At 35.5% G+C, this 24,358-nt stretch overlaps 1 protein-coding gene across 3 annotated transcripts in view; it reads right to left on the bottom strand.

The window, feature by feature from the left end:
• Nucleotides 1–1,525: 1,525 nt before the first annotated feature.
• SPATA16 (spermatogenesis associated 16) overlaps nucleotides 1,526–24,358 on the bottom strand; it is a 241,745-nt gene continuing 218,912 nt past the window's right edge. The window contains exons 11-12 of one of the 3 annotated variants that reach the window (XM_007077092.3): nucleotides 2,013–2,092; nucleotides 1,837–1,914 (exon numbers count right to left, since the gene is read on the bottom strand). In XM_007077092.3, coding sequence (XP_007077154.3) covers nucleotides 1,881–1,914; nucleotides 2,013–2,092 — 114 coding nt within the window. In that variant the 3' untranslated portion in view covers nucleotides 1,837–1,880. Of the gene's footprint in view, nucleotides 1,915–2,012; nucleotides 2,093–4,313; nucleotides 4,386–24,358 lie in introns of those variants that run through there. The other 2 variants (XM_007077091.3, XM_042956736.1) reach the window with 2 other exon arrangements.

The following is a 24,358-nucleotide window of genomic DNA, read 5'->3' as shown; positions in this document are numbered from 1 at the left end:
TGATTAATACTTTTTTTTCTGAAAAGAAGTTTCTTTTGGAAGTTTTGGATTTCCATTATATATCATCCTTCCTAAGACTGACTAGATGTCTCTTCTTTCCCATAACCAAGCACCAGCCAAAATACCAATGGACATTTAGTATTGGATTGGGGAAAATGGTCAAACAGTGAAGCCATAATCTTGTAATTGAAATTATATTATTTTCAAATATAATCTTCAGGCACTGTGGAATGACAGAACTCTAATTTTCAAAAAACAGAAAAAGCAATTGATTAGCTATTGAATGCCAATACGCTTTTCGGAAGACAGTTGAGTAAACAAACAGGCAGTACTAAGATTCTATCTCAATGAAAAACAAGCAAACAAACAAACTGTTTCAGGACGTAGAAATCCTTTTGGAAAATAAAATTTTAACACTAAAGTTAAAATTCAAAGCTAAGAAGCTTCGTTTCCCAGAGATATTGTGAGGATTTTCTTTCTTTCTTTCTCTCTTTCTTCCTTCCTTCTTTCTTTCTTTCTTTCTTTCTTTCTTTCTTTCTTTCTTTAAATAATGGGAAATTCTCACGATGGAGAGAAGTGATAACAGAACAGTAGAGGTGGTAGGATTGGAGGCTAAGCTATTTACCTTAGACTCCCACATTTGGCTAGACTCAACTTCCCAGAGAAAGTAATTATTTTCCAGTATTTATTTATGAGAATAGAACTGAGATGCCATGCCAGTGTGAGTTTAAAAACAAAAAGGAGTTTCTTAAACTGTCTTTAACTGCCTACAATCTTGAGGGAAGGTGGTAGCAGTGATGGAGTTCTTTGGGGTGGGGTAGAAAAGAAGGTAAGATAGTCCACAGGAAAACCAAAGTCCCAGTTTACTTCAAAATTTAAAAATATTTATACCTTGCATAACTACGACTACACAAATCTAACATGCACTTGAGATTAAGTTATTAATTGATGCTTTTACAATCTCATTGTATAACAAAAAATTCAGCTCTAGGTATGTTGTTATTCTTTTTCCCTTTTCATGTTGTTTATTATCAATGTACTCTACGATCCTAGTCAGTTTTTCCCATTATTTAAAAAAAAATATGTTTTCCTTTTTATTTTACTCTGTATCTGAGTTCTTTCTTACTACCCTGTCTTTAAACCCCCTTTTTGGTGTCAGCAGAGGTCTTAAGTGATGGCTATTGACTCACTACCTTGTCACATATGTGTGTTCATCACACATTTGAGTCAGGAGTCACACATTTAAGGGGAGGGAATGTAAAGAATCCAGAGGAGAGAATAGAGATTTTAATGAGATAATTCAACTGATAATATCAGCCATACCACATCTGACTTATCTCCATAAGGATTGAGAAAGTATATTATCAGTTTTATAATTTGTAAATTTGCATGCATATTGTTTGTCCGTATCTATATAAGGTATGTGAATAATTCTTGATCATACACATGACTATGAACGAATACTACAAACATACTTGGGTAGAACTAGTAAACCTTAGTAGATTTTGAAAGAACAAAGCAGGTGAAAGAGGCAGCAATGGTTATTTTATAAGCTGTTTACATAAGTCGAATGTGAACAAGAGTCAAGTCAAACTTGTTGAGAACATTTACTGCTGCCAGTCAAGATTAATGAAGTATAGAACACCTTTGTAAAGAAGAGCCAAGGGGAGTCCAACCTCACTTCTTTGGTGATAGGCCTTTGTTACTGGATTGTCACAGTCAGGTTGGTTGGAGGCCATTGCCCCTTTCTCTGGGACATCTTGATGGCTAGTAGCACCTGCTCCCCAGTGACTAGCTTTGCTGCACAGTTTGAAGCCGCTTCAGTTTTGTTTTTTGCCTTCTAGCGGTTCTCAGTTTTTTAGTTTTTAAGAAATTATCCTCTAATTGGTATAGGAAGTCTTCAATTCGTCCAACCTAGAAGAAATAAGCAGAGAGAATGAGATTTGTTGTTTTTTCCCAGGTTTTGTGTAGTTAGGAAAATAGTGAGGTATTTAAAATTAAATGGCACATACAGATCCATGTTGGAACAGAATCGGCGGAGTTGGACATGATTGAACGTAAAAGCCTCCTTCTGTTTCCATTTCAGATTCCCCTGTTTTAGGAACATGAAGTAGACATGCAGGAGTTTGCTGTACCACTCAGTCCTATGTACTGGGTATAGAAATGGGGAATATCATCACCCATTATCTTTAATGGTCAGAAAAATCAGGGATTTCAAAAAGAAATAAATGGTGAAAAACTCTACCATTAGCAAGAGGAAGAATGGAAAAACAAATCCACACCCCTCAAAGCCAGAGATTCTAGCATTTATATGCCTCTGGCCAACTTGGGAGAAGAATGAATATTACACATTGTCTTAGCAAGAACAATTTCTTTTAAATCAAAACAAAATTTTGAGAAAATACATTTTCTTAAAAAATGCCACACCCCAAGGAATAAGATAAAGTAATGATATACAAAACAATAAGTCTAAACTGTAAGTCTTTCTCCAAAGAAAACTTGTAATTATTCAGTGACGGTTGAATATGTTACACTATTTGTCACTATTTTATTCTGCTAAAGACCTATAGAATAAAACAGTTTACATATATGCTGCATTGGGCTCTCATGAAAGTCTGTAGATGTAATAATTCATACTTAACCTTGACTCCCAGCACCTGCATAACATATTAGCCTAAAATCACTCACTGAAGAGCCCGTTGTCATAAAGTTAGCTCAAAGCTAGAACACTTACTACTCAAGATACATGCGCATATCATCTCCTTAAGATAAAAGCACTTAAACTCTAGTTTTCCAATTTTGAGTTTTACTTTTAAGTCACTTGATTTATCATTTAGGGTGATATCCAAAAGATAATTCAAATTGTCAAAAAGAATAATAAATGGTTGCATTCATTTATATGTTATGCTTAGGACTTATATTACACTAGGTGATGTAAATTGTCCATTGGTTTCCTTAGAAAAATAATATAATTTACTTTTATGAAAACAATTCTTTTTGAAAACTTAAAATTACTTCAGGCAAATTTCTCCAAAAACACGTTGTTGTTTTTGATGTCTGATCGTTGCATCAATCGTCAAAATCATTTGACAGAATATTTTTGGACTGTCATGAAGTCAGTGAATTATTCTATGTATTTCATACATTTATATTATCCAACTTACACCAAAATCATAAATACAAAATTAACACAGAGCACAATCAAAACAAATGTAATGGATGGGACTTTACCATTACTTCAATAGTTGAGTTGATGACTCACTCATGTTTTTGCACTGAAAATGTGTCATTTAAATCAAAGCTCTCTACAATTAGAATGTTTGCAGTTAACCCAAATGCAATTTAAAATTACAATCCTAACGCACAAACTTTCTACAATGATACAGAAACATAATTGTTTTAAAATATCCATTAGGTGGCTATTGTCTTTTTTGCTTTTTAAAGTGTATTTATTAAAAGCAGGGTTGACTAACTGGGTTGCCTTTCATTAGAAAGGACAAAGAAGAAACATAAAATGTCTGATTGAAACAGAGTACTGTTAAATTAAACTGGAGGTCTAGAGTATATACCATGTGCATGTCTAACATGCCTATGTGTTTACCTCCTACCTGGTCTGTCTACATGTTATCCTTTCAACTCGTTCTCCTAATGATACCAAAATGATCTTTTAAAAATGTAAATCTGGTTATGTTTTTCCCTTGCTGGAAAAACCTAAATGGATTCCCAAGCCCTTAATGTGGCCTGCACACTTCTGAGTGATCTGGTTTCACTTGCATCTCTAATTACGTCTTCTATCACTCCATTTGCCTCAGTTGTGTGGTACATCTTTCAGTTATTTGAACACAGCAGTGCAGTGTACTCTGTTCCCTTAAACTTCCTAATGTTAGGCCATGTGATGGAATACTCCCATTGGAAAATCCTTAAGTTTCCTCTGGATTTCAGGTTCAACATCAGTGCATCAGGAACATTTTCCTGGATAATCCAGACCAGGTTGGGTTTCTCAGTAACATATTCCCATTGCAGCCCATTAATCTCTTTGCAAATTATATGTGTATACACACACACACACACATATATATCTTACTTGATTATAATGATTTATTTAGTATCTGTCTTCCTATCTGGGTTTTAAGGATTATAAAGCAGACTAAGGCCACATTGTCCACTATTCCTATCATTTAGAATATGGTGGACCCTCAATAATCTTCTTTTCTGATAATAGAGAAGACATTCAGAAACTGATTTGTTTTTCCATATTCAAAGTGTTGCCTGGTATGGAGCATATCAGAAGGCTTTCTTATCTTACAAATTACCTTGAGAGTCTCCAGGCAAGATGATTACAAGGTGTGGTCTCCATACTTGAAACAGATGAGGTAGAAAGGGCACTGGATAAAGAGAGTCAGTGTTGAATTCTGCTCATGGCTTGTAATCCTTGTGGCTTTATAACCCTAATCTGTGACTCTCGAAAAGTCACTTGGCCTTTCTGAGCTTCAGTTTAACTAACCTTTGGTGAAGAAAAGGTTGGCCTGGATAATTTCCAAGGACACTCCAAGCCAAAAAATTCCATGACCTGTACTCACATCAGATCTAGGTTAGTTCAGTCTTATGTGAGTCCTCACATTTTTCAAATCACAGGTTATTCTCTTAGATTATACCATTAGATGAATGACACACTATGCAGTAAAGTAAGTCAATTTTAGCTTCTATACTTTCTGAAGTGTAGGAGAGCTGCAACATGTTTTTAGTGAAGCTGGTTCTTTATTTTCTTTTTTACGTCAAGGAAAGAAAAATGCTGGTTGAAGAGAAAATAGATTCATATAACTAAGAAGAACAGATTGCAAATGATAGAAATTTCTATAAAGCCCTTAGGGAAATAAAACACAAAGAAATATGTAAGCATGTAAGGAAGGAAATGAGCCAGTTTTTGGAGCAAAGGCCTTATTAGACTTCCTTTTTGGTACAGAATCTCCTTGCTTAACTATATCAGATAGTCTACTTGGTCATTCTGGGTCTAATTTTCCCATTTGCAAAATGGGCGGATAACATTTTCTTATATATCTATATGCCAATGCTGACTTGGCTTTACAGGGATATGGACATCAGACCAAATGAGCATGCAAAGAATTTTGGGATGTCCGATGATCACAGGGACTCAAGGTGTCAATGAGAGGGCAGATTCTCACCTAGCACATGGCTATCAGTCATAATTCACATCAAAGGAAATTATTATCAACTAGTTTCTGAGGACCTTTAAATCTTATACGCAAAAATCTGTCAGCCATGATTTAGTGTAGATTCAAGAAGTTCAGAATGAAGATGCCAGTGCAACTCTAAGCGAGAAGACAGCTTGAGAATTATAGGAGATCTTAAAATTAAAATTCTAACAGTATAAAAGCAAATAATACCAATGAGAGAGAAATGTGGAGGTAGCCAAACAGACCAATTTAAATTACAAGAAAATTTTTAGTCAGCTCAGATTTCAAAGGGAGCACATTTGTTCTTTCATGCAAATATTTATTGAACATTTACTATACACTTGGCACTATAACAGGGTGATAAGCAAAAATATCAAGATATTTGCTTATGAGGAACTCATATTCATGGAGGAGAGAATTAATGAAGAAATGACTGCAATAGAGCATAACTGTGTATGTCAGAATTATGTACAAAAAGTTCTATTAGCAAAAATGTCAGAACAGTGAATTCTTTTTTTTTTTTAGAGCAATGAATTCTATTTGAAGGGATATGGATGTGCATTGGTGGATATAGGAGCTGGCTCTTTGCCAGGACAAGAAGTACGTTTCAAACTGAGGAAAGGGCATCCATAAGAACAAGGTTGTGAAAGTACATGGGCTATTTGACAATGGTAAGTTTCTTACAGCATAGATGTGGGCACCCGGGAACTGGGAGTAGAGATACAGATAGCAGGAAATACTGATTGGAGTCAGCTTGTAAAAAGTTGAAAAATATTTAGCCATGTGGTTAGAAAGTAAATCTGGCAACACTACGGGGAGTGAATGCAGCCAGGGAAACTAATGGAAGGTGAATTAATTAAGGGACCAGTGTAATAGGATATGGAGAATACTATGAGGGCCTGAAGAAAGAACTTAAGGAACATTTAGGAAGTAAACTCTATAGACTTGATGAAAAATTCTGTGTTGGGACAAGAGGGAGGCAAAATTAGGAATGACTGCACAGTTTCTAACTTGAGATAATGATATTTTAATGAGATATGAAATATAATTAGATGAACAGTTTTAGGGAAAATAAATGAGTTTGACTAGTGACAAATATAAGAAATAGAAAAACAGTTCACATAATCAGAAATTAACAAAAAAATAGATCTATAATAATAATCTAGTACTAGGCTAAAAGCCAGAATGAAACACAACTCCAAATTAAAAGAAAAACCAACAACCTCTATTCCTCAGTCCACCATGTGAAAAGCATTCTAGTAGTTATAAAGTGCTAAGAAAACAAGAATGATACTTTCAGTTATTCAGAGTAAAAAGGTGATTATTGCAGAGATACGGTATTGGATTGAAGTCAGATATATCTTGTTTGGAATTCCAGCTCCAGCATTTTCATGTGTGAATTTGTGCAATTTTATCTAACTTCTTAAAACCTAAGTTTCCTTTTCTATCAGTTGTTTCACAGGATCTTAGTAGGGTTAAATTAAACAATTTATGTGAATTATTTGCATAGGTCTGAATTACTATTATTTAACAGTAGTATTAATACTTGAATCTGGAAGTGTATGCTTGGTAAATAGAAAAAATGTAACTAAATGAAAAAAATACAAAAGTGAAATAAAATAAAAATATAAACAACTTTAATAGACACTATGTTTTTGGCCTCTACTCTGTGAGGGATGCTGCCTCAGTAACTGTGCTAGTTGTAGTTGCCATACATTAAAGTCTTGTGATTAGGTCTCAAAATTCAGTGATATAAAAGTCAGAATTAGGAAGGGGCAGAAAAGGGAAAGGAAAGATAAGTTTCTGATAGCTCATATTAGCTCATTGTAAATAAACAGTATTTTCTGGTGGCCTCCCTAAATACTAATCTGATTATAGACAATAATGTGTCTGTCTCATGGAAGCAACCTAAGTGTTCACTGATGGGATGAATGAAAAAAGAAAATGTCTTACACACACACACACACACACACACACACACAAACACACATTCACACACACAGAAGAATATTATTCATCCATAAAAAAGAAATCTTGTCATTTGCAAAAAGACGAATGGAACTTGAAGTCATTATGTTAAATGAAATAAGTCAGAGAAAGACAACTGAGCTCATAGATACAGAGAACAGACTGGTGGTTGTCAGAAGTTGGGGGTCGATGAGGGGCACCTGGGTGGCTCAGTCGGTTAAGCGTAGGATTCTCGGTTTGGGCTCAGGTCATGATCTCGCTGTTTCATGAGTTCGAGCCCCATGTTGGGCTCTGCTTTGACAGTGCAGAGCTTGCTTGGGATTCTCTCTTTTTCCCTCTATCTCTGCCCCTCCCCTGCTGTCTCTGTCTCTCTCATGTGGTCTCTGTCTCTCTCAAAATAAATAAATAAACTTAAAAAAATAATAAACAAGTTGGGGGGTGGGAGGTCAGCAAAATAGATGAAGGTTGTCAAAAGGTACAAACTTCTAGTTATAAAAAAATAAGTCATGGGGATGTAATGTACAGCATGGTGACTATAGCTAACAGTATTGTACTGTATATTTGAAAGTTGATAAGAGATTGGATCTTAGAACTTCTCATAACAAGAACAAAACTTGTAACTATGCTTGGTAATGGATGTTAACTATACTTACTGTGGTGATCATTTCACAATATATATGAATATCATTATGTTGTACATCTGAAACTAATATAATGCTATATGTTAATTATATCTCAATAAAAGTATGAAAAAATTCCCTTTCAAGTAAAATGTGTCTGTTTCAAAGGAGACAAATGCTTTTATCCCTTCTCTTCTCAGGTCATATCATATCTGGGCTATCATGTGTGGTTGTGGGTATGTCAAGGGGCTTACTCCAAACTGTATGAAGAAAAGTTGAAGGATCTAGAGGTCTCTAATATGAAGAAGGGAATTATAACAGGAGTCTGTGGTGTCCAAGTATATCAAGGTTGTTATGTGGAAAGAGTAACAGATTTGTTTGTGTTAGCTCATACAGTGGAAAGAGTGCTATCTGGAATTAGACGGTAAGTTTGATTCTCGATTCTTCTACTGGTCATGTGACTAAGTTAAGTCAGAGACTAAGTTAAGAGAGACTGGGGTGATAATTCTATAAGGCAACGTACACTAAAAATTACCAGCAAACCACCAGAAGCTAGAGAAGCATGGAACTGATTCTTCCTCATGGCTCTCAGAAGGAACCAACCCCATGGCACTTTGATCTTAGAATTTCCAGCCTCTAGAACTGCGAGAACTTACATTTTCTCACCTCTAGTATAAATAATAAATTTATGGGGTGCCTGGGTGGCTCAGTCGGTTAAGCGTCTGACTGGCTCAGGTCATTATCTCACAGTTCATGAGTTGTGTGACTGTTCACTTCAAGCTCTGTGCTGACAGTTTAGAGCCTGGAGCCTGCTTTGGATTCTGTCTCTCCCTCTCTCTCTGCCCCTCCCCTGCTTGCACTCTGTCTCTCTCAAAAATAAACATTAAAAAATTTAAAAATAACAAATTTATAATGATAATAATAGTCCACTTGACAGGGTTTTTGTGAAGATTAAATGGTTTGATGTTTGTGAAAAGCTCTTCCTAAATGGCTAAGCCACCCATGAAGATTATAATAGCAGTACATTGTATAGTGACTGGTGACATAGTAGATTCTCAGTAAATATTTGCTGAATCAATGAATAACTAAATGAGTCTTCAAATGGGTGAAAGATTATAGCATGTAAATAGTAGATATTACTGTTTTTTTCACAACTGTCTAAAAATGAAAGGGACTTTAGGGTGAGGTATGGCAACCCCCACCACAGAGACTGGAAAACACACATTAGATGACCCTTTTGGAGAGCATGAAGTATTTGTGAGTCATGTGTGAACTAGGGGTTGAATTCAATAAATTTTTTAAATCCCTTCCAACATTAAAGGACTGATTCTATGATGTTTAGTTTGGCCTGGATTCATTCTACAGAAATGTGCTCCATGGAAGGAGAACACAGTGCAACGTGCCTGTACCACATGGAGAAGCACTACAGAAATGAGAGGGAACCGACAACTTCTATCGTTGTGGTTTTATATATACTGAAAAGTACTGAAGTGGTTAATATAAACACCCATAGATACTGGGATTCTCAAGCCTCCCCTATGTCCCATTTATAAAATTATCATATCTAAAAGGCCAGTATTTTCTTCTCTAGATGTATCAAAATTGTATGTTGTATACAAAGGGCCCCTATTATGGATTAGCTTAATAGCAGAAGGTAGTTCACAGCACACTCATTTCCTTTTCATCTCCTAACTGCACAAGATTATGCACTGGCACTAAAATATTTCTTTTTAGTTAATGATTTTATATTTTTTCAGCATATCAAAACTTACAACTTTCTGCTGGATTTCAGGATAAAATGCAACATTTTTACAGATAAAAATAATATGGTTTCCCACATATAACCATTCATAATTACTTTAAATATAGGCATGCTGAAAGGTACTTGAATATTTACTCCAATAATCTTTTACTTTAAATTGGTTTGTATCAAACCACAAGAGACTCTTAATGATAGAGAACAAACTGTGGTTGTTGGAGGGAGGTGGGTGGGAGATGGACTAGATGGATGATGGGTACTAAGGAGGGCACTTGTTGTGATGAGCACTGGGTGTGGTAAATACGTGATGATTACTAAATTCTAGTCCTGAAACCAATATTTCACTGTATGTTAACTAACTAAAATTTAAATAAAAAACAGGGGAAAATAAATTGGTTTGCAATTTATATGTAGGTGGAAAGTATGAGGATGCTCTTGGGTCAGGTGACACTGTTGATTTAAAAGCTTTCATGTGAAAGAGGATGGCTATTAACCCTCCACCATTGTGTGATGCTGACTGTGCCTTCATTTGCACATAGATCCACCTTGCTTTCATGTGGTAATTGAAGGCATGTAAGCCACATTACTGCCTTCCATTTATTGTGTGAGTTCTGGCCATGAGACCAAAGGTACTGCTGAGGAAGAAACTAAATTTTAGGGCAATAGATAGAAATGGGGCAAACTAAGGAAAGAAATGACAAGAAGCTCAACATGAACCAAGTTGGTGAGAGATGGTAACAATAGGGGACTATATGGCAGTGGCCTAATAAGGCTTTGAAAGGGGAGTCATTCAGATATGGTAGAGGGGAGGGAGGGTCACTTTGAAGATTTGGGTGGCCTTTTTCCTTCTAAAGTCATTTAAAATCAAACACTACTGGACTGAGTTGATTTGTATTCTTTCAAAATTCATATTTTGGTCTTTTTTTTTTAAGTTTATTTATTTACTTTGAGAATTAGAGAGCACAAGTGAGGGAGGGACAGAAGGGAGAGAGAGAGAGAGAGAGAGAGAGAGAGAGAGAGAGAGAGAGAATCCCAAGCAGGTTCCGCACTGCCAGCATGGAGCCCAATGCAGAGCTCGAACTCATGAAATGAACTGTGAGATCATGACTTGAGCTGAAATCAAGAATCCCACGCTTAACCGACTGAGTCACCCAGGTGCCCCCAAATTCGTATGTTGGTCTTAATCCTCAGTACTTCAGAATGTGACCTTATTTACAGAGGTAGTCAAGTTAAAATAAAGTCATTAGGGTGCACCCTAATCCAAAATGATTGGTGTTCTTATAAAAAAGGGAAATTTGGATGGGCGCACAGGGAGAGTGCCAGGTGAAGACAAAGGCAGAGAGACTGGGGTGATAATTCTATAAGGCAACGTACACTAAAAATTACCAGCAAACCTCCAGAAGCTAGAGAAGCATGGAACTGATTCTTCCTCATGGCTCTCAGAAGGAACTAACCCCATGACACTTTGATCTTAGAATTTCCAGCCTCTAGAACTGCGAGATCATCAATTTCTGTTGTTTAAACCACTTGGTTTGTGGTACTTTGTTACAGTAGCCCTAGCAAACGAATACAACAACTAAGTCATTAAAGTGAAAGGAAACTCACTTAAGTTCTAATTTTCCCCTCAAACATGACAGATGCTTTCTAAAATTCACTTTTCCTGCTGGTTGAAGCTCCCTACTAAGCCTACCCATGTTTACGGTGTACCTTGGGAACAAAGGTGGCTTCTTTCCAATAATGGCAGAGGGAAGAAGTTAACCTCACACATGAAAGCGTGGGTAAATTACACTGAGAAGACTTGAATTGGGACTTTCTATGGGATTTCATGTAGTCTGGATCACGGAGAGGGGATTAGGTATGTTTATAGGGGTTTGTTTGCATATGTTCATGCCTTAGGAATTGGGTGCTCAAAGGATTTTTTAGTAAAGCTTTTAAAGATAATTATTAAGAAGGAAAAATGTAGATGAAATAAGAATCACATTCTTCAGGAATAAATATCATGTTTATATGACTATGATGGTAGTTACAGAATGAGAATGTGTTTCTGGAGATTAGCAGTATGGACCAAAATCCTCTCAGCAAAACCGACATTTCACTCCACCACAGTGGATTTGATAACATTAATTTCTTTGCTCTGTTCCATTTAGTTTCCAGACCAAATGCTTTTAAATATTTATCATCCAAAATAGTTTGAATTTTAATTCTTATTAGAATGACAATTGTTTTCAAACAGGCTTGAAATTAATTTCTAAAATAAACTTAGTTTCTGAAACGGAGTTTTTTCTGTTATTCATAATATATCAGTTTCCTTTAGCTTTTGGCCTGCATTCAAGCGGACAAACAATCCCCATATTCTTCCTTTTTCACTTAGTTAACTTGTTATATTATTTAGTATTTTAGTCATAAAAGTACAACGTGAAGATATGAGGCATCTACCCTTGAGAAGTTACAAAAAGTACAATATTTCCTGCTAAACTGTATTACCACTCTTGATTGAAAATTCTCTTAACGATAATACTTTTTGTTATGCTTAGTATAAAGAACAAGTACAAAACCTTGTTATCCCTTTGTCCAGGAAACCACGTATCATGGTTTTTAAAAAAAATTTTGGGGGGGCACCTGTGTGCCTCAGTCAGTTAAGGTCCGACTTCGGCTCCTGTCATGATCTCACAGTTCATGGGTCAGAGCCTGGCAATGGGCTCTGCTCAGAGCCTGGAGCCTGCTTCAGATTCTGTGTCTCCTTCTCTCTCTCTGCCCCTCCCCAACTCATGCTCTGTCTTTCTCTCAAAAACAAATAAATGTTAAATTTTTTTAAAATTATTTTTCAACATTTAATGGTATAATTTATCTGAGGGTTTAAATACATATTTTTAAACTTTTTGAGACAAGTGTGGATTCACGTGCGTCAGTGGGAAGCAATACAAGAAGAATCTGTGTACTCTGTTTAATTCGCCTCAATGGTCATATCCTGCAAAACTGTAGAATACCACAGCCAGAATATTGACATTGATACAGTCAAGATACAGAACAGCTCCATTACCACAGAGATCTCACATGTTGCCCTTTCATAGCTACACCTATTTTCTCCAGTTTCCACATCTCTTATGCCTTGGCAACCACTAATCTGTTGTCCATTTCTACAATTTGTTATTTTAAGAAGGTTATATACATACAGTACAAACATATAGTACATAATTCTACACGTCTCTGGAGATTTATTCAGGTTGTTGGATCCATAGTTTGTCCCTTTTCATTGTTGCATTATTCCATGTACCACAGTTTAATGATTCACTTTTTGAAAGGTATCTAGATTTCTCTGGAACAAATGGCCAGGAGTACAATTGTTAGGTCATATGGTAGATGCATATTTAGTTTTCTTCTTTTTTTTTTTTTCAATATATGAAGTTTATTGTCAAATTGGTTTCCATACAACACCCAGTGCTCATCCCAAAAGGTGCCCTCCTCAATACCCATCACCCACCCTCCCCTCCCTCCCACCCCCCATCACCCTCAGTTTGCTCTCAGTTTTTAAGAGTCTCTTATGCTTTGGCTCTCTTCCACTCTAACCTCTTTTTTTTTTTTTCTTCCCCTCCCCCATGGGTTTCTGTTACGTTTCTCAGGATCCACATAAGAGTGAAACCATATGGTATCTGTCTTTCTCTGTATGGCTTATTTCACTTAGCATCACACTCTCCAGTTCCATCCACGTTGCTACAAAAGGCCATATTTCATTTTTTCTCATTGCCACGTAGTATTCCATTGTGTATATAAACCACAATTTCCTTATCCATTCATCAGTTGATGGACATTTAGGCTCTTTCCATAATTTGGCTATTGTTGAGAGTGCTGCTATAAACATTGGGGCACAAGTGCCCCTATGCATCAGTACTCCTGTATCCCTTGGGTAAATTCCTAGCAGTGCTATTGCTGGGTCATAGGGTAGGTCTATTTTTAATTTTTTGAGGAACCTCCACACTGTTTTCCAGAGTGGCTGCACCAATTTTTAGTTTTCTGATGAAACTGTCATATTGTTTTCCACAATGGCTGTGCCATCTTATATTCCTACTAGCAACATGTGAATGTATGCAATGTGTCAGTGGTCCTCACCAGCATTTAGTGTTGTCACTATTTTTTATTTTAGCTACTTTGATAGCTGTGCAGTGGTTTATCTCATTGTGGTTTTAATTTGCATTTCCCTAGTGGCTAATGATGTTCAATGTCTTTTAAAGTGTGTTTACTTGCCGTTCTTTCTAGTGAAATGTCTGTTCATATCTTTTGTCCATTGTCAAATTGGTTTAACTGCTTGGATTATTTACTGCTGAATTTTGAGATGTGTTTGTGTGTGTGTGTGTGTGTGTGTGTGTGTGTGTTTTGTTGTTGTTTTTGTTTTTTAGAGAGAGAGAGTGTGAGAGGGGGAAAGGGTCAGAGGGAAGGAGAGAGAATCTTAAGCAGGCTCCACATTCAATGTGGCACCTGATGCAGGACTTGATCCCATGACTCTGGGATCATGACCTGAGCTGAAATCAAGAGTCAGGCACTCAACTGAGCCACCCAGGTGCCCTGAGAGTTATTTATATAATCTAAATACTGGTCCTTTGTTGAACATGTGTCCACAAATATTTTTCTCTTGCCCTGTAACTGGTCTTTTCATCCTTTGCAAAAGAATCTTTCATAAAGCAAAAGTTTTTAATTTTGTAGTCTAATTTGCCAATTAGACTTTTATGGATCATGCTTTTCGTATCAAATCTAAAAGCTCTTTGCAAATACTAAGATCCCAGAGATTTTCTTCTATTTTTTTTCTAAAAGTTTTATAGTTTTATATTTTACAGTTTTAGTCAACTTTTGAATAAAGTGTGATACTTAAGTCAGGATTTTTTTTTTTTTTTTTGCCTATGTATGTACAAATGCTCCAGCCTCATTTGGTGAAGAGGCTATCTTTCCTTCATTAAATTTCTTTTGCTTCTTTATATTTATGTGGATTTATTTCTGAATTTTGTTTTGTTTCATTGAGCTACGTGTCTATTTCTTCATCAATACCACAAAGTCTTGATTACTAATAGCTAACAAAGTCTTGAACTTAAGTAGACTGATTCCTCCCACTTCATTCTTTTTCTAAAGTGTTTTAGCTATTCTGTTTTCTTTGTCTTTCCATATAAATGTTAGAATAGTCTTGTCTTCATCTATGGAAAATCTTGCTGGAATTTTAATAGGAGTTGCCTTAAGCCTCTATATCAATTTTGAGTAAGTGATGTCTATACTATGCTGAGTCTTAAAATTTATGGACACAGTATGTCTCACCATTTATTTAGATCTTTGATTTCTTTCCTTAATGCTTTGTAGTTTTGGGCATACATGTGCTATACATGTTTTGTTAGATTCATACCAAACCATTTCACTTTTTTTTTGAGCAATTATAAATGGTATTGTAAGTTTCAGTGACCTTAATCACAACTAGTATATAGTTATATAATTGAGTTTTACACATTTATCTTACGTCTTGCAACCTTGCTGAACTCACTGATCCTCCTCCTCCTCCTCCTCTTCCTCTTCCTCCTCATCATTTTGTAGATTCGTTGGGATTTTCTATGTAGACAATCATGCCATCTGCAAAAAGGGAAGTTCTATTTCTTCCTTTCTGAACTCTATGCCTTTTATTTCCTTTTCTTGTCTTTCAGTGGTGGACAGAATTTCCAGCACAATGTTGAATAAGAGTGGTGAGAGGTGACTTCCTTGCCTTGTTTCTGATCTTAAGGGGGAATGCCTTTAGTCTTTGACTATTAAGTATAATGTTAGCTGTAGGATTTTTGTAGACACTCTTTAACAGTGTGAGGAGTTTTGCCTCTATTTCTACTCTTCTGAGTGTTTTTTTTTTATATCGTGAATAGGTGTTAAATTTTGTTGACTGCTTTTTATCAATTGATGTGATCGTGTAATTTTTTTCTTTTGTATACTGTTAGTATGGAAGATTAAATTGAATTTCAAACATTCAGACTTGCATCTCTGGAATAAACTCCACTTCGTTATGGACTATAATTCTTGCATGTTGCTGAATTCTATTTGCTAATGTTTTAAGGATTTTTTGCATCTATATTCATAAAAGATACTGATTTGCATTTTTTTTCCATTTTGTCTTATTTGTTATCAGGATAATACTAGTTTTATCATGTGAATTGGGGAGGGTTTCTTCCCCTTGCATTCTTTGAAAGAGATCATACAGAATTTACATCAAACCAGCTGGGATTGGAGATTTCTTTTTGGAGTTTTAAATTATGAATTAATAATTCCCTTAATAGTTATAGAGTGATTGAAATTATTCCATATTGGGTGAGTTGTGCTGATTTGTGTTTCTTGAGGAATTAGTACATTTCATCTAAGAGTCAAATTTATATTTCTAGAGCTATAGTATTCCCTTTTGATGTTTATATTTGAAATTTATATTTCTAGAGTTATAGTATTCCCTTTCGATGTCTGCAGGGTGTATAGTGATACCTGATTTCATTCCTGATATTGGTGATTTGTGTCATCTCTTTTTTATTTCTTTAGTCTTACTAGAGGTCTGCAGGTTTTATTGATCTGTTCAAAGAACCAGTGCTTTCATTGATTTTCTCTATTTTTTTCTTTCATTTTCGTGGAGTTTTAGTTTTCTTTTTATTATTTCCTTTTTGTGCTTGATTTAGGTTTCTTTTGTTTTTCTTTTTTATGTTCTTGAGGTGGGGCTTCAATAATTGATTTGAGATTTTTTCTTTTATACTATATGCATTTAATGTTATACATTTATCTTTCAATGTAGTTTTTAATTTTTCTTGAGACTTCTTTTTGATCCATGGATTATCCTAATATTTAGAGATTTTCCTGTTATCTTTCTGATATTTGTCCATTGCAGTGGAAGGAAATGTTGCTTATGATTTCAGTTTTAAAAAATTTGTTAAGTTTGTTTATAGCCCAGGATATAGTTTGTCTTGGTATATATTCCATGGGCACTTGAAAAGAACATGTGTTCTGCTGTTGTTGGATAGATGTTCTATAAATGTACTCTTGGTTGATGGTGTCATTGAGTTCTATACATTCCTGCTGAATTTTTTGATTAGTTGCTCAATCAATTGTTGAGACAGAGGAGTTAAAATCTCCAACTATAATTGTTGATTTGTCCATTTTTCCTTTCAGTCGTATCAATTTTTGTTTCATATCTTTTGCAGCCCTGTTGTTTGGTGCATATACATTGCTATGTCTTCTTGGTGGACTGATTCTTATAATTATATAATATCTCTCTCTGCCTCCAGTAATTTACTTTGCTCTGAAGTCTACTTTGCCCGGTATTAATATAGCCACTACTGCTTTCCTTATACTAAAGTCTGTGTGGTATCTGTTTCCATCCTTTGACCTTTAGCCTGTCATTATATTTGAAGAGTTTGTAGACAGAATATTGTTGAATCATGATTCTAAATTCATTTTGCCAAATTCTTTCCCTTGGCATTATTTAGACCATTTAGATTTAATATAATTATTGGTATATAAGGGCTTTGTCATTTTATTTTTTGTTTTCTTTTTGTTCTCTCTCTCTCTTTTTTTTAACCTTCCTAGGGGCACTGGGACATTTTTTAGAATTCCATTTTAAGTAATCTAGTGTTTTTAGTGTATCATTTTGTATAGCATTTTTAGTAGTTGCTCTAGGTATTAATATATATATTTCAATATATAATATATATAAATAATATTTATATATAAATACACTTCAATAAAAAAATGAAGACACTAGTAGTCTGAAAATTTTCAGTTTACTCTTTTCTTCATTTTATGTTCAACTGGAGTGTAGACACTTTATTTTCTTTAACATGTCTTTGCCTCCCCCCATTTATAATTTGCTCTACATATATTCCCCCATTTAAATATTTGCTGTTCATATGTTTAGAAGGTTATTAATTATTTGGCTCCTGGGTGGCTCAGTTGTTGAGTGTCCAACTCTTGATTTTGGCTCAGGTCATGATCCCAGGGTCGTGGCATCGAGTTCTAAATCAGGCTCTCCACTGAACATGGAGCCTGCTTAACATTCTCTGTCTCTCTGTCTCTCTGTCTCTCTCTTTCTCTTTCTCCTTCTGCCCCTCCCCCCCACTCATCCTCTCTCTCTCTAAAATAAAAACAAAAAGGGGCGCCTGGGTGGATTGGTCGGTTAAGCGTCCGACTTCGGCTCTGGTCATGATCTCACGGTCCGTGAGTTCGAGCCCTGCGTCGGGCTCTGTGCTGACAGCTCAGAGCCTGGAGCCTGTTTCAGATTCTGTGTCTTCCTCTCTCTCTGCCCCTCCCGTGTTCATGCTCTGTCTCTCTCTGTCTCAAAAATAAATAAACGTTAAAAAAAAATAAAAATAAAATAAAAACAAAAAAAACAACAAAAAGGTTATTGATTATTGATTTAATACCCTTAATAGATAGGCCTGTTCTGATTATCTATTTCTTCTTGAGTGAGTTTTGACAGATTGTGTCTTTCAAGGAATTGGACCATTTCATCTAGGTTATCAAATTTGTGGGCATAGCATTTGTTCACAGTACTCCTTTTTATCCTTTTAATTTTGATGGGATCTATAGTGATAGCCCCTCTTTAATTTCTGATGATTAGTAATTTGTGTCTTCTGATTTTTTTTTTTAATTTTCTTGGTTAGCTTGGCTAGAGGCTTATTGATTTTATTGATCTTTGGTTGTTTTTCCCTATTGATTTCCTGTTTTTGCTTTCACTGATTTCTGCTCTAATTCTTAATATTTATTTTTTTCTGCTTACTTTGGATTTAATTTGCCTTTGTTTGTTTGTTTTAGTTTCTTCAGGGGAAACTAAGATGCTTGATTTTAGATCTTTCTTCTTTTCTAATGTATACATTTAAATGCTACAAATCTCTCTCTAAGCACTATTTTTACTGTATCCAACAAATTTGGTAAGTTATGCTTTTATTTTCATTTAGTTTAAAATATTTTAAAATTTCCCTTGAGATTTCTTATTTGACCCATGTATTATGCATCTGTATGTTGTTTAACTTCTGTGATTTTGAGATTTTAAGTTATCTTTCTGTTATTGATTTCTAATCTAATCTAATTCTGTATGATTTCTATTGATCTAAATTCTCAGGTGGTTTTGTGGCCTAGAATGTGGTCTATCTTGGTGAATGGTCAATAATAATAGCAACAATGTATTTGATTAGGTATGCTTATGTAGTATGTGTGTATGTATATATATATGCTTATATTTGCTTGTATATATAAATAAAATGATGGACAGCAATGATACAGAGATGAAAAAAATAAGATTATTTTGTTATTATAATGTACTCACACTACTTGTGTACTGGTATAGTGGTATCCATTTGAAAGTGGACTTGCCAGGGCACCTGGGTGGCTCAGGTTTTTAAACATCCAACTTTGGCTTAGGTCATGATCTCATGGCTGGTGAGTTTGAGCCCTGCATGGGGCTCTACGCTGACAGCTCAGAACCTGGGGCCTGCTTCAGATTCTGTCTCTGTCTCTCTCTGCTCCTGCCCCTCCCCAGCTCACATATTCTCTCTCTCTCTCTCTCAAATATAAATAAACATTAAGCAAAATTAAAAAAGAAAGAAAGTGGGTTTGGATTAGTTGTAAATGTATATTGAAAACTCTAGGACAACCAGTAAAAAAGGAAAAAAAGAAGCATAACTGATATGCCAAGAAGGGAGAGAAAATAGAATCATATAAAATGCCCAATTAAAACCCCAAAAGGAAGAGAAAGACTGGAGGACTGTTATGACTTTGTTAACATTTGCTAAGTAGAGCAAGGGTACTGGATGATGAACTGCTCGCAGTTTAACAAAAGACCACAAGAGAAACTGAAATAGAGAGTATATTATTCATAAGTCCTGGAAGAAGTACATAGCATGCTTCGAAATGCCACATGGGGAAGTTGAGGCAGAATCCAGGCAGAGAGAGAGAGAGAGACAGGACCCAGGGCACATACCTTTATTAGAGCCCATTGGTATTGTTTAGATTGGGTAATTTCTTTTTTTCTTTTTTTTTTAATGTTTATTTTTGAGAGAGAGGGAGAGAGAGAGAGAGAGAGAGAGAGAGAGAGAGAGAGAGAGAAACAGAATCCAAAGCAGACTCCAGAGTCTGAGCTGTCTGCACAGAGCCCTACATGGGGCTCTAACTCATGAACCATGAGATCATGACCTGAGCTGATGTCAGCTGCTTAACCGACTGAGCCACCCAGGTGCCCCTAGGTTGGGTAATTTCTATTTTCCTATCCTCATTTTACTGATTCTTTCCTCTGTCTCCTTTATTCTGTTATTGAGCCTCTCCACTGAGTTTTAAGTTTTTTTTTAAATTCCAGTATGGCTAACGTACAGGGTTGTATTAATTTCAGGTGTACAATATAGTGATTCAACAATTCTATATATCACCCAGTGCACAACATGATAAGTGCACTCCTTAATTCCCATCACTTATTTCACCCATCTCCCCATCCACTTCCCCTCAGGTAACCATCAGTTTTTTCTCTATAGTTAAGAGTCTGTTTCTTGGTTTCTCTCTCTCTCTCTCTCTCTCTCTCTCTCTCTCCTTGCTTGTTTGTTTTGTTTCTTAAATTCCATATATGTGTGAAATCATATGATATTGGCTTTTTATGACTGACTTATCTTACTTAGCCTTATATTTTCTAGCTACATCCATGTCATTGCAAATGGTAAGATTTCATTCTTTTTTATGGCTGAATCATATTCCATTGTATATAGATATACCTCTTCTTCTTTATGCATTCATCAGTTGATGGACACTTGGGCTGCTTCCATAGTTTGGCTATTACAAATAATGCTGCAATAAACACCAGGGTGCATGTATCCTTTTGAATTAGTGTTTTGCATTTTTTTGGGTAAATGCCCAGTGGTGCTATTCCTGGATTGTAGAGTAGTTCTATTTTTAATTTTTTAGGAACCTCCATACTGTTTTCCATAGAGGCTGTACCAGTTTACATTCCCACAAATAGTGCAAGAGGGTTCCCCTTTGTCGACATCCTCACCAACACTTGTTGTTCCTTGTGTTTTTGATTCTAGCTGCTCTGACAGGTGTGAAGTGATATCTTGTAGTTTTGATTTGCATTTCCCTGATGATCAGTGATGTTGAGCATCTTTACATATGTCTGTTGGCTATCTGTATGCCTTCTTTGAAGAAATGTCTGCTTGTGTCTTCTGCCCATTTTTAATTGTATTATTTGTTTTTTGGGTGTTGAGTTGTATCAGTAGCTTACATATTTTGGATACTAACCCATTATCGAATAAGTCATTGGCAAATAACTTCTCCCATTCAGTAGGTTGCCTCTTAGTTTTATTGTTTCCTTCGCTGTGCAGAAGTTTTTTATGTGTGTAGTCCCAATAGTTTTCCTTTTATTTCCCTTTCTTCAGGAGACATATTCTAGAAAGATGTTGTGATGGCAAGTGGCAGAGAGATTACTGCCTGTGCTCTCTTTTAGGATTTTATGGTTTCGGGTGTCACATTTAGCTCTTTAATCCATTTTGAGCTTATTTTGGTGTATGGTGTAAGAAAGTGGTTTATTTTCATTCTTTTGCATGTATCCAGTTCTTGAAGAGACTTTTTCTCATTGGATATTCTTTCCTGCTTTCCTACTTCTTTTCACTGGATTTTCCTCATGGATTAATTGGCCATGTAAGTATGTGATTATCTTGGGTTTTCTATTCTGTTCTGTTGATCATTAAGTCTATTTTGGGGCCAGTACCATACTGTTTTGATTTCTACAGCTTTGTAATATAACTTGAAGTTTGCAATTGTGATACCTCCAGCTTTGCTTTTCTTTTTCAAAATTGCTTTGGCTATTTGGGATCTTTTGTGGCTCCATATAAATTTTAGGATTGTTTGTTCTAGTCATGTGAAAAACGCTGTTAGCATTTTGATAGGGATTACATTAAATGTGTAGATTGCTTTGGGTAGTATAGACATTTTAACAATATTTGTTCTTTCCAATCCATGAGTATGAAATGTGTTTCTGTTTCTTTGTGTCATCTTCAATTTCTTTCATCATTGCTTTATAGTTCTCAGAATATAGGTCTTTCACGTCTTTGGTTAGGTGTTTCCTAGGTATCTTATTATTTTTGGTGCAATTGTCAATTGAATTCTTTCCTTAGTTTCTCTTTCTGCTGTTTCATTGTTAGTGTATAGAAACGTAACAGATTTCTGCACATTAATTTTGTATCCTGTGACTTTACTGAATTCATTTGTCATTTCTAGTAGTTTTTTGTTGTAGTCTTTAGGATTTTCTGTAAACATCATGACATCTGTAAATAGTGACACTGTCACTTCTTCTTTACCAATTTGGATGCCTTTTGTTTCTTTTTGTTTTTTAATTGGTGTGGCTATGACTTCCAGGACTATGTTGAATAAAAGTGGTGAGAGTGGACATTCATGTCTTGTTCCTGATCTTAGGGGAAAGGCTATCAGTTTTTCCCCACTGAGGATAATGGTAGCTGTGGATCTTTCATATATGGACATTATTATGTTGAGGTGTGTTCCTTCTAAACCTACTTTGTTGAGAGCTTTTATCATAAATGGATGTTGTACTCTGTCAAATGCTTCTTCTGCATCTGTTGAAATGATCATTTTTTTATCCTTTTTCTTATTGATGTTATCTATCAAATTGATTGATTTGTGAATATTAAACCAAACTTACATCCTGGGAATAAATCCCACTTGATTTTGGTGAATGATTTTTTTTTAATGTATTGTTGGATTCAGTTTGTTTATTTTTTTGTTGAGGAGTTTTGCATCTATGTTCATCAGAGATGGCCTGTAATTCTCTTTTTTTGTAGTGTCTTTATATGTTTTTGGTATCAGGATAATACTGGCTTCATAGAATGAATTTGGAAGTTTTTCTTCTATTTTTTTGGAATAGTTTGAGAAGAGTAGGTGTTAACTCTTCCTTAAGGTTTTGGTAGAACTCCCCTTGAAGCTGTCTTGTACTGGACTTCTGTTTGTTGGGAGTATTTGGACTACTGATTCAATTTACTTTTTTTTTTTTTTAATGTTTATTTATTTCTGACAGAGAAAGACAGAGCATGAGTGGGGGAGGGGCAGACAGAGAGGGAGACACAGAATCCGAAGCAGGCTCCAGGCTCTGAGCTGTCAGCACAGAGCCCGACGCGGGGCTCGAACTCACAAACTGTGAGATCATGACCTGAGCTGAAGTTGGTCGGTCGCTCAACCGACTGAGCCACCCAGGTGCCCCTAATTTACTTGTTGCTAATCGGTCTGTTCAAGTTTTCTATTTCTTCCTGCTGCAGTTTTGGTAGGTTATGTTTCTAGGAATTTATCCATTTCTTCTAGGTTGTCTAATTTGTTGGCATATAGTTTTCATAATATTCTCTTACGATTGTTTGTATTTCTGTGGTGTTGGTTGTTATTTCCCTTTTTTCATTATGATTTTGAGTCCTTTATTTGAGTCCTTTTATTTTTTTCTTGGTGAGTCTGACTAGAGGTTTATCAATTTTGTTGATTTTTTCAAGGAACCAGTTCCTGGTTTCATTGGTGTGTTCTGTTGTTTTTTAGTTTCTATATGATTTATTTCTGCTCTAATATTTATTATTTCCTTCCTTCCTTCCTCTGGTTTTAGTTTTGTTTGTTGGTTTTTTTTTTTTTTCCTATCTCTTTTAGGTGTAAGGTTAGGTTGTTTATTTGAGATTTTTCTTGCTTCTTGAGATAGGCCTGTATTGCTATAAACTTTTCTTTTAGAACCACTTTTGCTACATCCCAAAGGTTTTGGGCTGTTGTACTTTCATTTTCGTTTGTTTTCATGTACTTTTTGATTACTTCTTTGATTTCTTGGTTGACCCACTCATTTTTTAGTAGCATGTTATTTACCCTGCATGGATTTGTCATATTTCCATATTTTTTCTTATGGTTGACTTCTAGTTTCATAGCATTATGGTCAGAAAAGATGTATAGTGTAACTTCGATATTTTTGAATTTGTTGAGGCTTGTTTTGTGGCCTAATATGTGATCTGTTCTGGAGAATATTCCATGTGCACTTGAAAAGAATGTGTATCCTGCTGTTTTAGGATGGAATGTTCTGAATATACTTGTTAAATCCATCTGGTCTAGTGTGTCATTCAAAGCCACTGTTTTCTTATTCATTCTCCATTTGGATGATCTGTCCATTGATGTAAGTGGGGTGTTAAAGTCCCCTACTATTATTGTATTACTATTGATTAGTTTCTTTATGTTTGTTCTTAACTGTTTTATGTATGTGGGTGCTTCATGTTGGGTGCATAAATATTTACAATTATTATATCTTGATTGTCCCCTTTGTTATAATTTTTTAATGTTATTTATTTATTTATTTATTTATTTATTTATTTTGAGAGAGAGAGAGACAGCACATGAGCAAGGGAGGGGCAGAGAGAGAGAGGGAGACACAGAATTCGAAGCAGGTTCCAGGCTCTGGGCTGTCAGCACAGAGGCCAATGCGGGGCTTGAACCATGAACTGAGAGATCACGACCTGAGCTGAAGTTGGCCACTTAACTGACTGAGCCATCCAGGCTCCCCTGTCCCTTTTATACACTATCCTTTGTCTCTTTTACAGTCTTTGTTTTAAAGTCTATTTTGTCCAATATAAGTGTTGCTACTTGCCTTTCTTTTGATATTCATTTGTATGATAAATCTTTCTCCATCCCCTCACTTTCAATCTGCAGGTGTCTTTAGGTCTGAAATGAGTCTCCTGTAGGCAGTATAAAGATGGGTCTTTTTTTTTTTTTTTTTAATTCACTCTGTCACCCTATGTCTTTTGATTGGAGTGATTATT

The sequence above is a fragment of the Panthera tigris genome, chromosome C2 (assembly GCF_018350195.1).
Source record: "Panthera tigris isolate Pti1 chromosome C2, P.tigris_Pti1_mat1.1, whole genome shotgun sequence".
In the NCBI taxonomy this organism is placed as follows: Eukaryota; Metazoa; Chordata; class Mammalia; order Carnivora; family Felidae; genus Panthera; species Panthera tigris.
This window is presented reverse-complemented; position numbering and strand designations above follow the sequence as displayed.